The sequence below is a fragment of the Solanum tuberosum genome, unplaced genomic scaffold (genome assembly GCF_000226075.1).
Source record: "Solanum tuberosum cultivar DM 1-3 516 R44 unplaced genomic scaffold, SolTub_3.0 scf00110, whole genome shotgun sequence".
In the NCBI taxonomy this organism is placed as follows: Eukaryota; Viridiplantae; Streptophyta; class Magnoliopsida; order Solanales; family Solanaceae; genus Solanum; species Solanum tuberosum.
Genome location: NW_006239037.1, coordinates 75,654 through 92,577, shown reverse-complemented (window position 1 = coordinate 92,577; position 16,924 = coordinate 75,654). Strand labels below are relative to the sequence as shown.

At 35.3% G+C, this 16,924-nt stretch overlaps 1 protein-coding gene across 1 annotated transcript; it reads right to left on the bottom strand.

Moving 5' to 3' along the window:
* Positions 1 to 2,975: 2,975 nt before the first annotated feature.
* Positions 2,976 to 15,247, bottom strand: LOC102582303 (cleavage stimulating factor 64-like). The gene is made up of 10 exons (XM_006349598.2): positions 15,044 to 15,247; positions 14,726 to 14,804; positions 13,588 to 13,762; positions 9,484 to 9,517; positions 9,096 to 9,316; positions 8,681 to 8,758; positions 5,162 to 5,197; positions 4,370 to 4,801; positions 3,707 to 4,006; positions 2,976 to 3,401 (listed from the first exon to the last, which is right to left on the bottom strand). The coding sequence occupies exons 1-10, from the start codon at positions 15,078 to 15,080 to the stop codon at positions 3,264 to 3,266; spliced, it is 1,530 nt and encodes a 509-aa protein (XP_006349660.1). The 5' UTR covers positions 15,081 to 15,247; the 3' UTR covers positions 2,976 to 3,263.
* Positions 15,248 to 16,924: the final 1,677 nt, after the last annotated feature.

Sequence of the window (16,924 nt, the reverse complement as noted above, 5' to 3'; positions counted from 1 at the left end):
TCACAAGTGGGTGAGTTCATTCAAATTCTCTGAGATTTCATCCTCCAAACAAATTTTGCAGTGTCAAAAATAATTTATTGTTATCTTATGCTGAACATTTGTCGTCCAAGCCGCGATTGCAAAATTCATAGCATCCAAAACATTAATTTTTTCTGGATCGGTTTCATGTCCCACTTGATAGCCTTCTAATATCCTACAATAAAATTTGTTCCGATAATACATTTTGAAAGCTTTTATTATCCGAGCATCACAAGGTTGAATCTCAAAACACTCTATAAATTAATAATATTTCACGGTCCCAACTATATTAATTTAGTGAGGTTTTACAGTAAGTTATATAATAAAAATACACTTTCAACTTTATTTGGGAGATTCTCTAACCGACAACCATCAATATGAATTACATGATGATACAACGTCTCGCCCACACTGTCAAAACTGTCTCATACCTTGTCGGGATATAGAACATCTCAACTAAGTGGATTCACTAAAGCTCTGCTTGATATCAATAAGGAGTCGTCTAAAAAGTAAATTCTTTTACCCATGTTGGCTATATGGTTTATGAGGAATGTGAGTTATTTGAACTCATCCTTATATCGGTGCTCAATACTACTCTCAATAAATATATACATGCTCAAATGTATAAAATCTAATCTTTCTCAATTTGAGGTAATTACAAATATCCTCTCAAAAGAGGTAACTGCTGTAAAATATCTTTGAACTCATTCACACATTTAGAAATCAAAGTTTCTCTTTTCTCAATTTAAAAAATGATATCTTTGAAAATACTTAGTTCCCTGATTCTCTTACTCAATTCTTATTTCAAAACTCATCTTTTGCTCTCCTCATAAATCAATTTAAAGACAAAACATTTGTTTTGAAAAGATTTTCAAGTTTAACTCAATAGTAGGATTCATGTTGAATTATAGACATGAACAAATAACATCAATGATCTCAATACAATGATAAATAACTCAATACTCACGAATTAAGAACTCATAACTCAACAATATAACTTGTCTCAAGAATACTCAAATTCAAGGATAAATTCTAGATTACTCTTTTAATGAATTTAGACATATGTAGGGCGTGAGGACGAACTAACCCAACACTATGATAGTCTTACATACCTGGAAGAACAAAGTTCTTGGAGAAATCGGTGAAAACTCGAAAGCCTAGCTTTTCTCCTTAGGAAACCTTTTTCTGAGACTTGGAAGCGTTAGTGATCGTAAAAGGATTGGTTAACACTGTTTAAATCCTTAACAAGGTGTAAAAATGTCGAGGTAAAGGTTTAGAAGGTGTGGAAAAAGACCAAAACACCCTTAATAAAACAGCCGGAGAGATCTACGGTTCCGACCTATGGTTCGTACTGGTCAACCGTAGAACCACTTATTGGGGCTCAAAATTGGACAACTTCCTACGCATCCTTCCTACGGATCGTAAACTTTCTACGGTCTGTAGGTCCCTTTCATAGAACTTAAGTTCGAACTCAAAATCTCACTAAGTTTGGATCACTCCTACGAAGCCCATCTACGACTCGTAGAACAAATGGCGGCTCGTTCAGTCAGTCTGTAGACCAACTTCAGAAACCCAAAAATCTTAAACACTTTACACGAAACTATTCTAGGACCCGTAGACTGTTCTACTATATCATAAAAATATACATATACTCTTATAGTATCATTGACTAATGATTAATTTCTGAGCAAGAAACCGTAATGATACCAATACATTATATATATATACTTATTTAGTATCAGTTAAACGAAATTATCAGCCTTAATGAATGGGGTATGGGCTGTAAATTTTTTTGTGAGAATGGATATTTCTTGAATTAGGGTATGAAGATGTAATTATTTTGAGTAATATGACCCATTTATGTAGTTTTTCCTTCCCTCTATCAATCAAGATTTGAACATATGGTTTGCCTGCAACAGAAAGATGTAGAATTTGAGACTTTGTTTGTATACCAAAAATATTTTTTCTGAACTTAAAACTTTGTATACCAAAAATATTGTGTGTCTCACTTGATTTGAACATCAGGTTGTGAATCGAGTAATTGACCAGTAGGCGGCATCCGGTTGATATTGACAGAAAAATGTATAATTTCCGTTTTGATACAGAAATTGTTTTTCCTCCGATAGATAGTATATATACTGACAAGTCCATAAGAAAAATGGGGGTCATGAACTTAGGAAAAGCTTATTATAAGATTAGAGATCCATCAACTCCAATTTCGAAAAGCTATCTATGGGTAACACTAACTCCAATCCAGAAAAAAAGAACCCTTTAGTTAGTAAAGAATAAGAAGAGGAGACAGTAGTAAGCATTATTTGTTTTGTTATTTTATGTAATTAAGGGAAATGAAGTTCTCATACACCATTTTTTGTTTCATAAAGGAGCACCACCAACCTTTGAGCTGTATTTGCTATTTTCTCATTTCTCAAACCTTTAGGAGGAAGAGATGTGACATCCTCAAGTTTCTGTTAAAGCATATTATGGAATTGGAGTGAAAACAACAGAATTGCTTTGAGATAGTGAGGATGGGTTTGGTCAACAAAAACAACCTAACCCAATCGTCTTGGATAATAGTACTCAAACTGTATTTTTCATGATCATGAAAGTTGATCAAGGTGATACAACTCGTATCAACAAGCATAGTTTGTTTAGTCACAAAAGAAAAAAAAGATAGAAACCCTTACCACTTAAATCATCCTCAACTAAGACGACACGGAGAGGTAAACCATGCAAAATATACAAAGGAGAAAGTAAGCAACTTTTATTTAGATCTTCTGTCCCCAAAACCCTCTCACATCAATTAATATGATAAGCATCCTTCACAAAAGAATTATCGATAACTACAAAAAGCATTCTCCAGACTTTTTATAGGCTACTTCAGAACAATAATAGGAATAAATATTTTAATATCACTGAGACAGGATTCCATCAACAACAAAAAACTTGTAGCTGAAACATACTTGGGAAATGAACATGTCTCTTAAATATATATAATGCTAGATTACAACTGGAGCCACAAAATTCCTTCATTTATCTTGTTAAAACCACCTGCTCATAACAGTTACATGAATGTAATACACTCTAGTGCATTTGATAATCCTATGCTAGATCCTTCTTAAATCAATCACTTTACAATATGGAAATGATCCAAGACACAACATGCCCTTCTGCACAAATATTTCAGAGGGGCAAAGATACTCAGCTTGCAGGTGTATCTGAGGTCCTCTTCGCGTATTAAAGTTTGGCTATGTTGGCTGCCGAAGCATCTGTTGGAGCTGAATGACCTGCTGCTGCTGATCTGGTGGCAGTGAACTTAACTGTTCAGGAGTCAGACTCAGTACTTGTTGCAGCAAGGCAGACTCAACATCCGAGGGAAGCTGCACCTGTTGAAAAAGAAGAACATCTTAATATAACTAAGCTACCATATTATAGCTACATCCTCCATGATTCTAGATATAGTACCAAATCAAAACAATCAGTTGCTTCTATGAAGCAATAAATAAATATATAAAGGCATTTCCATATTCACATCCAGGATTTTACCAGACTGCATCGGAAGTACTAGTTAGGTGATCTTTCAAATCAAAACAAATGGGAGTTTTAGAAGCATCTAAATTCATTTTCATTTGCAATAACTGTCTTAAAGTCTTCAGTTGATTAAAAAGAAACAGGAACACTCTAAAATTACCTGACTAGCTTGTTTATCAGGGTTTGACGTTTCTGCTGCAGCTGAAACTTGAGTTGAGGGTCCTGACTGGGGCGTAGATACACTTGCATCAGGCAAGGCATAACTTATTCCATCATTAAGCCTTGTCATTTTTGATGGCCGACTCAAAAGATCTAGATTATTAGCCGCCGCTCTCTTCTCCTCAGGCAAACCTGAAGGGTAAGCTGGTCTGGTAATCAAAGATGAATTATTATGAACCTGTGGTCGTCGAGAGTCTTTATTTGTATTATCCAAGACCCCAGAAACTGCTGAAGGGTTTCCCTGTAACCGAAAAAAAAAACAGAATTATACAAGATCACATTGATGTCCCTTTGGAAGAGACATGGTATAACATCACTGAAAGTAAGTCTCTACATGCTGTTCCATATAGCAAATATCCTGTGTAACTTCTATTTTCATTGTGTTTGGAAGTCATACAAGTAAGCTCTCTTCCTTCCAAAGGTAAATTTATTCATTGGATAGACTTACTCAACCAGTCGAGCATGAAAATCATCCAAAATAAGTTATACGGACCTTAAATCATTTTCGCAACATTTTCAAACAAAGGCTTTCATAGATTTTATATTTCACCATCACTGCTCTTTCATTTGCAGTAATAGACTAACAGCAAAGAAAGATACGCACCTGAAAACTTTGTTCCAATAACGGGGGACACATTGATGGAGAAGGATGATAGCTTGTATTTGCTGTCCCCAGCTGATTATTGTATGTAAAATTTGTAGATGCAACTGGCCCAGCTTGTTGTAAGAAAGAAGGCTGCATTTGCTGCTTTATAGCAGAGGAAGTTCCCACCTGAACTGGTGGGTTATTTGACACACTGACTTGGGGTTGTATTGATGGAAGGATTCTAGAAGGCGTCGGCAACAGACTCTGCAAAACTTGGTTCTGCCCTGGTTGCGCCGGTTGAATCTGAGGCCGTGCCTGGGGGAGCAAACTAGGGGGAAGTGGGGGTAACCCAGGAAGAGACTGAGTTGCTAGCTGTTGACTTCGCTGACTATCTAGAAACAATGGCTGCAGTTGAGGTACGACAGATTGCCGAATATTTGGTGTCTGCAACTGCACATTCCAAAGATGATTGATTAGGTGTTGCTCTTTGACAAACTGATGCCTCAAAATCAACTAAAACAGCAGCAACAGTAGAATGTCCCCAAGAAAAGTAAGAAAACAATGTGCGCGCATATATATGCTGATTTTCAAATAAATCAAGAAATAGGCAAGAATTCTTGAAACAGTCCTTAACTTAGCTCTGATACCAAGATGATAGGAATCAAACTCAAAAGAACAATAAAGTAAAGGAAATTAGGAAAGCAGTAAGAATTTTGAATAGACACAACTTGACAGCTTTATATAAAATAGAGAGAGAGAGAGAGAGAGAGAGAATGATACTAAAATTAAGTATGGAACCAGTGAACGAACCATTGATTGGGTTACCATTCCCAGTATTAGCTGTGCCTGCATTGGCAGACAAATATAAACTTGTAAGCGTGCTATTTCAATAATCATACAATGTAAGAAGAAGCAACAGTGCTATTCTGAAATTGAGAAATAGTAATATGACCCCCTTCACGTTGCAATAAAGCATGCTCAGCACTCCAGAAAAGAAAAACGGTTATGCAATTCGTAATGCAGGAAAACATCTAAAACATCAAGCATACAGCACAGGTGTTCAGGGAAAAGCAAAGGTTATCGCTGTGATGATACTGCAAGCTATCCACAGTACAAGAAAAACTCATAGCAGCAGTATCTTCAATTGTTATTTATTCAATATGTCACCTGTAAGAAAAATGTAAATATTTCCTTTTCTTTATTACACATATTATAATGAAATTATACACAAAATGCATGTCCAAAATATGGGCTTTCTACTCTACACCTCAGGATGATAAAAATTGACATTTAGATCAATTAAAACCATATGTTTGATGTCACCAACAGTTTCTAGATAATGACTGTAAATTCTGCCCCAAAAACACTAGCAGATAGCAGTGCAAAAGTTAGCCAAGTAACATATATCTTTGCTGGTTATCTATTGTATCTTATCTACAAAAAAAATATACAAGTGCTAAAGTATGAAATGATAACTGGGCAAGAAGTGTGCAATGGTGAGGAATCCACTTTGTCACAATCTTCCCCTATGAGGACAATGCCTACTAATTCCACCGGGTACCTGCTACCTCCCACCAACACAGGTACCGGATAACTCTATCCATCTAGGCTTGGACAAATGGAAAGAAATCACCTAGTGTTTTGTCTCCGCTGGGATTTAAACCTACAATCTCATGGTTTTAAACCCACTTCATCAACCATTAGGCCACAACCTTGGGTGCTATCCTAAGTATTCTAAAGAGGGTATATTTTTTTAAAAAAAGAGAATCAGTACTTCTCCGCTGATCTAAGAAGTTGACATTATATCAGAATATGAAACTGATCAAATAGGTCAAATAAACTTTTTATATGTAGCATTAGCATATGGTGGTTGCAACACATCATTTCTCATATTTTCCAAGAAAAAAATGTTATTCTCAATTTTGCACCATATTTTGGAAGAGCAAAGGAAAACTATCCATCAACCTCAATATATATCTGCATATACCAAGTTACCATAAAAAACACATTAACAATGGAAACACTGTATCAACTGCAGAAAAAAGAGAGAAAAAGCGGAAGAAGAGTTCAAGATCTATTGTCTTTTGTTGCATATTCATTGCTTTTGATTTTGAACATATTCAACAATACATGCAATTTCAAGGAACTATGGCTTGAAGTTTTGTGATCTTAGTCTTACTAGGGTTAAGAGAAGGTTTAAATCTGAATCTAATAACCTATCTACTCAAGTTTCATGATCTAACTAGGGATAAGAAAAGATTTAAATCTGAATTGTTTGGCCAAGCTGCTAGGAAACTAGAAGTGCCTATATTGTTTATAGTTAAAAAATCACTTTTTTGGAGATATAAGGTGTTTGGTCAAGCTTTTGAAAAATAATAAGTGATTCTAAATTGTAGCAGAAGCAGTTTTCTTTTCTGCAGTTGGAAGGAAGTAGAAACTTGTAACATCTCCTTGATAATAGTAGCAAACAATCAATTCTTCATGACAAAAGTACCCATACTACTTATCATATTTACAAACTATCCCTTCTCAATTTGTTCCCCCATAAATTATATTTTACAATTTTTTAATTAAATAAAAATGAAACACTTAAGTAATGCTCTGACAATAACTATTTAACATCATTTATTTTTTGATGAAGTAATAAGAAATTTCATTGCTGGCATCAAGAAGATGCAGAATAGTACAACTATTTATTTTTTGACAAAGGAATAGTACAACTATTTAACATCATCATTTATCTATTTAACTAATACAAAGGGCAAGTTTGGCCATGCGATATGGAATCATGATATGGTATTATGATATGGAATCATGAGATGAAATTGAAGTTTTGTTTGGAATTGCGATATGAAATTTTTGTGTTGTATATTTTCACATAAACATAAAAATCCCATAAGTTGTAAAACTATTAAAATAACCCAATTGTTTATTCAATCTTATCAAATAAATAAAAATTTATAAAATCGCATAATAAATTATTACAAAGCTATTTGCTCTCCACTTAAGTAATTGTTTCATCTAACTTTAATTTGATAAAAAAAAATTGAACATAAATTGTAGTGTATTAGTCTTTAATATAATCCTTCCACATAGTATGGACAATTTCCTCACTTTGAACTTGCATTTCTCGATCATGTGACCGAGAAGACGAACCAACATTGCTACTTTGAGTCATTTGTTGGTCAATATCATCCGCAACTATATTTCCATGCCATAGACCATAATTATTTCATCATTTTAACAATCGGTTGGTGTGAGTTAAAGTAACTATATGTTGGTGAGAATAATAAATTATGTCGGTGAGAATAATAAATTTTAAAAAGTAATGATGTGATTATAAATTTTATTTACATATGAAATAAATGGCTAGTAGATATAAATGTGGGGTTGTTTTAACAAATTATAAACTCGTGGATCAATTTTTGTATTAAAATATCACAAATCATGATATGGAATTACCATATAATTCCATATCATGGTTTTTGGAGAATATGAAATCACATCTCATGAGATGGAATCAGCGTAAAATCGCATGTCCAAACGCTGATTCCATCTCACGATACCATATCGTGATATGGTATTGCATGGCCAAACGCCTACTAAGTGTATAGTGAATCTTTTCTTTAGAAAGTACTACTTGTAAAGTGAATTTTTACATGCCCTTTTTTCATAAGTTGACTTGAAAGCACTTTTTGGGAAGATTAGTCAAACACAAAATTGCCGTTGTATTGATAAAAACACCTCTCAGATTACTTGGCCAGGCACAAATTACTATATTCCATGGAACTTTTTCTGAAACTCCATTTGAAAAGAAGCCATTTCAGATGAAGTAGACGCTACACCAAAGCCAAGTTGGCCCTTGTTCAGAGGGATAAATGTTGGGAAAATCCAGAAGATATTTTTAAGTGCTCCAATATATTAAAACTTTCTCACACAGTCCCAACTCTTACAACTCCTTTTTTTAAACATAGTAGTCCCAACTCATACAACTCTTAAGCACATTGTGAAACCATATGATAAACATCAGCGGACAGAATCATTTGTCCTAATCTAGAAAAAAGATTTGAATTGTGACTTTAAAATACTGATTAAAGAAGCAGCCAAGGAAAGAACACTGTAAGTGCAGTTTCAGAAGCCTCGCATGGCTGCTTGGCCATGCTGCAGTAATGAATAACATAAGCACAGAAGCTATAATGGCATCTAAGGGGTCACCAACTATGAAGAATAGGTGATTATTTTTTTATTATTGAGAAGTCAGCAATAGAAAAAACGCTAAGCAACACCAGAAGCTTGCAAATATGTTGAGCATCTTGCATAAGTCAATACCTGAAAAAGAGCTTTTGACAAATTTGGAATTGCTAGCAGCAGTTGGCGTGTCTGTTCCTTGTTTTGTGTACACATTGCCTGTCATCAAAATTACAATAATCATGTCAAGGCGTCAAGCAGTTATCCTTGAGGGTCGAGGATCACATTCATTGATTGACACTATAATAAAGGAAATAATCTGCCAGAATAAGACCATTTGGCTAGTTAATTCCTATACCTCCGGCCATAAGAGTAGTTTGTATTGTTTCTGTTACTTCCAGCATAACTTAGCAGAATGACTTTGAAAGCAACTCGAAGTTTGCTTTTTTTTTCTTATTCATACTCCAAGTTTGTCGTTATATTATAGTTTTGCGGCAATATTCAAGAAGGACTAGAAATATCATGAATGGGAGAAAGTTTTAATCAACATCCTGACCTTAAACTCAGACATAACATCATTCAGTTGGCTCCTAGACAATTTGGACATATGTAATGTTAAAGGATCTACTCCAGACGGATTGAATGAGCTGCCACTCTGAGAAGCCCCAAGAGCTCCTGCCATAACGGCTGCAGCAGTCATAGCTACTTGCATACCTAATGGCTGCTGAAGTGCAGAATCCACAGGGACAGCTGGTCCCCCAATGTGCTTTTTGGGATCTAATAAGACATTACAATAGAAAAGTTACATTCTAATATTCTAAAGAGAGAAAGGAAAAAAATAATTGATGATATGAATCTCATGCCCCCCCCCCCCCCCCCCCCCCCCCCCCCCCCCCCCCCCCCCCCCCCCCCCCCCCCCCAGAAAGGGTGAAAGTGAAACACACCAGCATTCGCGACCATGCCAGGTCCGCCGCGACCCTGTATAGAAAAAACAAACATGGTCAATTGAAAAGATTTTTATTAAAAAAATAGAGAAAAGTAGTATTTGAAGAGAGTATAAGTTTGTTTTCCTTTCTCTTTCCTCACTGGGCGGGTTCAATAAAGTATTTGCTTGAGTCTGAAAAAGTGATGTCCAGAAAAAATGATAATAATTCACACATGAAATTCTCTCACAATATTCATGATTCCGCCATCTTTGTCGAGAGGAGTTTAAATATTAAGAAGTGCTTCTTTTATCCTAATTAAGGATCTGTGTTATGTTTGGGCATGACTGTTAAGGTATCAGCTGAAGTGTTGATGTATTTAACTGAAAGTAGGTCCAAAAAAGTAGATGAAGATAACTTGTTAAAGAATTTGGACTTTAGTTAAGTACAGAACTGGGTAAAAATTGCACCTTTTTTTATAACAAAAGAACAAAAAATTGAATGTTGTAGATTGCAAGCCTTGACTCAGGTTTACACATCAACACGAACAAGAGCCTTCTTTATCCAGTTAGCCGGGTTGAAATTATTCAGTAGTTAACTGTGATTTAGGGTGCAAAGTGCAAACAGGACAGTTCCTGCTACATTTGGAAACAAAACATAAAGCATCTGATATGCGGCAAGGAACAATAGAAGATATGTGAAGAAGTTGGCTATGTGGAAATGCAGTACTTATCCATGGGGGAAAGATTAACATTGATCTATTGGGTACACCCCAGGGCATTGGTCTAGTGGTAAAGAGTGCATGTTGTGAACCAAGCTGATTCGGTAAGGGCCTATGGGCTATTAGAGACTTTTATTTGGGATCCAGGCCCAATTAGTATCTCTGTTAAAAAAAGAGGACTAGAAGGTAGAAGAACGGTTATGCAATTATGTTGAAGCTTTGGTTGTCAGCTATATCTCATCCCCTTTCTCTGTTTTAGTCTCACCCCCTTCTAGTTACCGTCTTCTATGTTAGTCTATCTGTAATTAGTATGTTATTACTTTGTTGTGTGTATTATACGTTGTACTTTGTATCCAGTAAATAATATATATCAGTGTTTGTGTTGGAAATCGAGTTTGTTTCATTGGTGCTTTCACCCAGAGGTCTCTCTAATGGAGGACCAAAAAGTACTCAAGGCTTTTGTTGATGATTCAATCCAAGAAATAAAGAATTTAATCCCTAAAGATCTCACAGAATTTCGTTCAATGTTGTTGGCGGTATTGAAGGAAAAGGATAGGGTCTCTTTTGAACCCCTAAACACAATTATGGACGCCAAATTATGGCAGTTTCGAGGCGAGAATCCGAAGGCTTGGATAGTCCAAGCGGAGCATTATTTCAATTTTTATAAAATTGAGGAAGATCAGAAACTTATCGTGGTATCGCACTACCTTGATGGAGAAGCATTGCGATGGTACCAGTGGTTATTTAGGAATAATCAATTAAGTGATTGGCCGCATTTCATTGATAAGGTGAGAATTCGGTTTAAACAGAAAGGATATGAATCCGCGGCAAGGAGATTCGTCAATCTCAGGCAGGTAACCTACCAAAACGGTTGTGAGGACATTTTGTCGAGTTTCGGTGAGTCAAATGTACTCTTTCCAGGCAACACATATGTTCATCCACAATGGAGCAACATAACCAACTCATTTTTTCCGCACTGTGAGAAATCAGAATGCAAAAGCAATACCAATGTGCGCAAGGTGTTTGATGAATTGTCTGATAGGTACGAAGATTCAAATCCTCTCGGTACATCCAGCAAGCTTGTTGAACTTTCCCTTTCCTCTAATGATCTGGTAAATTATGTCTCTCGACTTGCTGTGATAAATGGTTGTAATGATGATGCTAAAAATGGAGACAACAATGATGAAGAGGAAATCGGTACCATCAAAGACGAACCTATAGAATTCGTTATTGCAAATGCGGATAAGCCTTCATTATATACTAATTCTACAGTAACTATTCCCAGTGACCTTGCCATGTTTGATATTCACAATGTTTTAGATAATCATTTGAATCAATTAATTGTTGGTTACTTCGGAAAAGCTTACCCTATGAGGCTTACTCAGCGTTGGGAGGAGATGCATTCTATTCCTTCCACTTGCAGTTATGTCAAGCGTATAAACAGAGTGTGGGATCCCGGACGTCACTTGCTTGTGAATTCTTATGTTAGTAAAATAATTGAAAATAATATTGATGGCGTGGATATTAGCGACATTTTACTGCCGGCAGATAAAGGTGACACTAATGATCCACCAGTTGAAGGATCAAATCGTTCTTGGTTTTGTTTGCACCCAACAACACATGACTTGATGTTGGTACCATTAGAACATTTGAGTTCATATTTCACAATTACAGGTGGTCAAACCTTGTTCATTGGGTTCTCTGTTGGCTATAGTTGTAATGCATCCAAGGGTCTTTACACTGCAGGGGAAGTATACCTACTAGTCCTATATGCAAGTTTTGATGTTAAACAAGAAGCTTATGTGGAATACTTCAAGAAAACACTCGTTCAGCCATGTGTGTTCTGCAAAGTTCTTGGATATTTTATTCAATTTGTGCTTGCACGAGACTTGATTAGTTGTTCTTCAAATGTGAAAGACAGAGAGCAGGAACGTTCTTGTATGAATGATGACCAACAATCTAGCCATAAATCTTTATTCCTTCGAAACATTAGCATTGTATATTTCTACTATGTCGTTGGATCTGCCAAACGACATGACTCTGCCTTCTTTCTCCTTGCTTCAACTGAGCTAGTGTTTACTAAAAGATTTCTTATTGAGAAGGATTTGCATGTCCTACCAGTAAAACGCCGAGAAAATTACATAGCAGATGTTCTTCTAATGAGTGCTCCAAATGCAGATGTAGATGAAGCTGCGAAACACGACCTTGCAAATGATAGTAAACTTGTATGGACATGTCATACTCTTCTCCATGTCCATCAGTGTGACTGTTGTTACAAAGTAGCATTAACATATGAGACAAACTGCTCAACGCCATGGAGTCCTTTGTCATTCATTATTTGTATGCACAATGAGTGGTGCATGGCACTTTGTTATCTGGAGAAAACATGGGTGAAGCTTCCTTGCCCTTCCGCTGATGTTTCTACGCCGTTTAATTTGACTGAGCAAATGATTGTTCCCAGCATTGTTTTTAGAGCTGTTGAATCTTTCTCTCTATCAATTTGTTTGAACAATGCTACGATTCGAGCCAATATGGAAATGCTTGTTATTCCAGGTTCTTCATCACTTCTAGGAACTTGTTACATGCCTCCAGAAATTATGGTCGAGAACCTACAGGTGCCACTGCCTTCTATACTTTATCACATGGCCAACAGTTCACACAAAACATATGTTTTGGTGTTGAACTATTTTGAGAAATTGTTTAACAAGAATGTTATATTTCCCTCGTTAGTTTGTCTCTACTGGAACCTTGAGGACAAGGTTCTTTTTGAGGGTGGGAGTATTGTTGTGAACCAAGCTGATTCGGTAAGGGCCTATGGGCTATTAGAGACTTTTATTTGGGATCCAGGCCCAATTAGTATCTCTGTTAAAAAAAGAGGACTAGAAGGTAGAAGAACGGTTATGCAATTATGTTGAAGCTTTGGTTGTCAGTTATATCTCATCCCCTTTCTCTGTTCTAGTCTCACCCCCTTCTAGTTACCGTCTTCTATGTTAGTCTATCTGTAGTTAGTATGTTATTACTTTGTTGTGTGTATTATACGTTGTACTTTGTATCCAGTAAATAATATATATCAGTGTTTGTGTTGGAAATGGAGTTTGTTTCAGTGCATCCCATGATATGTGGATTAGGTAGCTAAAATGTTGAAGCATAAAACACCAGATTTAACGGTCTTTAACAAGGGTGAAAACTAGTGATGTTAGTGTTGGATATCTAGAAAGAAGAAGTTCATCTCCCACAGAACCTAATGTAATGCCAACACCACCTTGCATGAAATAAGTAGGAAAGCCAGTTGTTCAATCCAGCGACAAGAAACTAAAAGAACAGCTAATGGAAGAAACACACTAGAGTAATTTTTGCCAAGGACACTCATAAGAAAAATGGCTAAGGGTGTCTAAATATCTTACCTGTTCACGATTTCTGTCAGAATTTTTATCATTTTCAGCAAAATCAACTCTTAGCTGCCGGCCATTTATCTCGTAACCCTGAAGGTTGCGACGAGCACTCAAGGAAGTCTCTTCATCCTTGTATTCGCAGAATCCATAACCTTTTGGTTTCCCAGTTTCTCTATCAATCACTAATCTGAGGGAAATAAACCGAAAGAATGAAAAGATGGAAATGCTAGGTAGACTCATCCAAATAAAAGAGAAGAGGGGGGATGGGGGTGGGGGATCATCTCTTATCAGATGAAAGAATCTCCTTCAGTCGGTCATCCTCCACATAACGCCGTCTAAACAGAACTTCAAAATTCTTCCCAGTGAAAAGTTTTTCAACCAGCAGCAGTAAAACTCAAAGCAATCATTTTTATACTAGAAATGATATAAGGTCCTCTAGCCATCAAGTTTACTCTATCCATTAGTCACCTCAAATCCTCAATCAGCAAAACAACATTACAGGGATGCATTACAAAACAACATCTACGGGGATAATCACCATTACAAAACACCGAATTTGTGATGAAAAGGTTAAAAGAGTATTGTTGTGAATAGACCAGACAGGCGACCAAGTTGAAGTAGTTGTTCTAGAAGAGGATTTACGCAAGAGCCAAAAGATGAAACAGCCAAGCAAATTGTTACTGAACTATGTTTGGGATCTTGGTTGACACAAAAGGGTGTTGAAAGGCTATTTGACAAGCTAAGAAGAAATATAGTTTCTACATAAGTAGTGCTCTGTAGTATGAAGTGGTTTATGCAAATTTTTAAGTGAATTCTTTGTCCTACTCATCCCCGTTCTATCGGGCATGTCACCCCCTTCTTCTGGCATCTCATCCCATTCTTTATTACTGTTTTACCCCCTTCTTTGTTATTGTTTCATTTCTTAGTTTTCCTATTGTAGTTTCCCTATTTCTCATCTTCCCTGTTGTTGAGTATTTGCAGTAGTGTTTTACTACAACTATTACATATACTAGACATGTTAGTGCACAGGACAAACCTCTTCTATATCCCTCTTCCGAAAACCAAACAGTTGTCTTAACTAAATAAAACAAATAAAAGATAAAACTATTTCTGAGTAATATAAGGGAGAAAGCAAAGAAAATATACTGACCTGAATGAAACAACTGGTCCAACTTCCTCACAGATTTGAATTAGTTGCTCCTCAGTAGCATCATATGGTATATTCCCAACTACATAAATCCAAATTACTTACAAATTCTGCTAACACCTTACCACCAGTCCTAATATACAAAAATACATACAGAAGCAACACAAATTGGACCAAATTACCAACACCCAATACGCCCAATTGGTTAAAGTTTCAATCTTTTCAACTAATTCAGCAAACACTTGGTAGAATTACATTAACCCGAATAGAATTTCGTAAAACCAATTGAGAGATAAAGAGAATTAGGGGGAAAATACTAACCAAAGACGCAACGACGCTGAGAATCAGAAGTGGCCATAATTGTTAAAAGTTGAAGAAAAAAGTGAAGCTCGAGTGATTCAGCTTCAACTTTTCCCTCTGATAATTCATGTCATTCACTCTACTCTTCTTTTTAAAAACTGTGGTTTAACCGGAGAGGGCATTGACCTGAGTTCGAGGACAGAGGAGGAAGGAAAAAAGGGAAACGGGTCAGGCGGATTGGATCGGGCAGCCCAATAATTTACTAACAAATAAGAAAATAAAAAATAAAAAATAAAAAATAAAAAGATGATGGTTCTAATTCTAATACCATAAAGTGAATTGTGTTTTAAAATAAATAAAAGAAACAAAGTTAATTAAATTAACTAGAGGAGAGAGGAAGAAAATTATGTTCTATAATTACTCGTAAAGGAACAAGAGGGCTATTTATAGCCAAAACATTTATTTCTTGGTTTGCTCCTCTAATTGGCCAATTAAAGATAGGTTATAAGGGGTGGGATTCATTCACATGGACATGCATTATTTATTTTACAAAAAATTGTAAAAAATAATTAAATAATATTTGTAGACAATAAAATTTACATCGAGAAAAGAATACTCAAGAACTGAAAAGTATAGCAACAATTGTATTTATTAGTTCAAAGTGCGAGTGTTACAATCTCTATGATTCCTCTGAATTTGCTTTTTCAAATATAATTCAAGGGCACTTGAGCTTGATCTTGAATTTGATATTGGATTCAAGGGCTTTAAAACTTGTTCTTGAATCTTCGATGAACTTGAACTTTATCTTGAAAATCCGATGGTATGGTCTTGATCTTGATCGTTCTTTAATTCTTAAACTTGTAGCTTATAGAGAATTTTATGGCATTTGTACCACATGCTTTCTCTTTCTGAATTATGATGACCCCTATTTATAGTTTTAGAATAGAGGAGTTGTGATTGGTACAGGATTCCCTTCGACCAATCATATTTAAGTGACATGGCATACGAGATTTATGGAGCGGGCTTGTCATTTTGACACATGGCATAATCCTATTGGCTTCTTTGTTTGACTTGGCATGACATGTCATTTGCTACGTGGCACCAAAATGGGCTTCTAGGATGAGATGAAGTGGGTTTAGCAAACTAGACTCATTTTTTGTAGTCCAAATTAGGGGGTACATGGCCGGGTTGGTTCGGGTTTTTCAAATATCAAACCAAACCATTTGTGTCAATTTTTTGAATTTATAAACCAAACCAAACCAATAAAACTCGAGTTTTTCAACCTCGGATTTTTTCGGATTTTTCTGGTAAAGTATTCATACAAACATATAATTTACTTGTACTTCAAATATTTCTTTAGTCCTACCAAAATACAACTATCTAAGGTGTTTCTTAAGAAAATAACACAAAATATGATATGATTAATGACACTAAAATATCCAACAAAAAAATAATAATGAAATCGCATAAAACAAATATTGCAAATTAATACGTAATAATGAAAATGATCATAATTTAAAAGTACTAAATCATGCTAAAATTAAGTTTAATAAGTATTAGTTACATGATAAAATGTTAGAGATATAAAAATTTATTGAAGTAAAAAATGGTGTGTTGACACCCAATTTTGTACCTCCACAATATAAATTAATCATTTCAAGCTTCTTCAATTTCAAACGATTTAAAATAATTAGTTTTATATATATATATATATATAGTTTGCAAGTTATTTAAATATTTTTGTCACTTTTTATAATTTTTGAAAATATATAGATGTTTTATATAATTATGTATATAATTAGTATATTTTAAGAATATGTGAAAACCGTCTCAAAAAGATTTTGCTCTAATTAAATATTTGGTTAATTAGTTTAATTAATTAATAGTTTATATTTTGAGTTA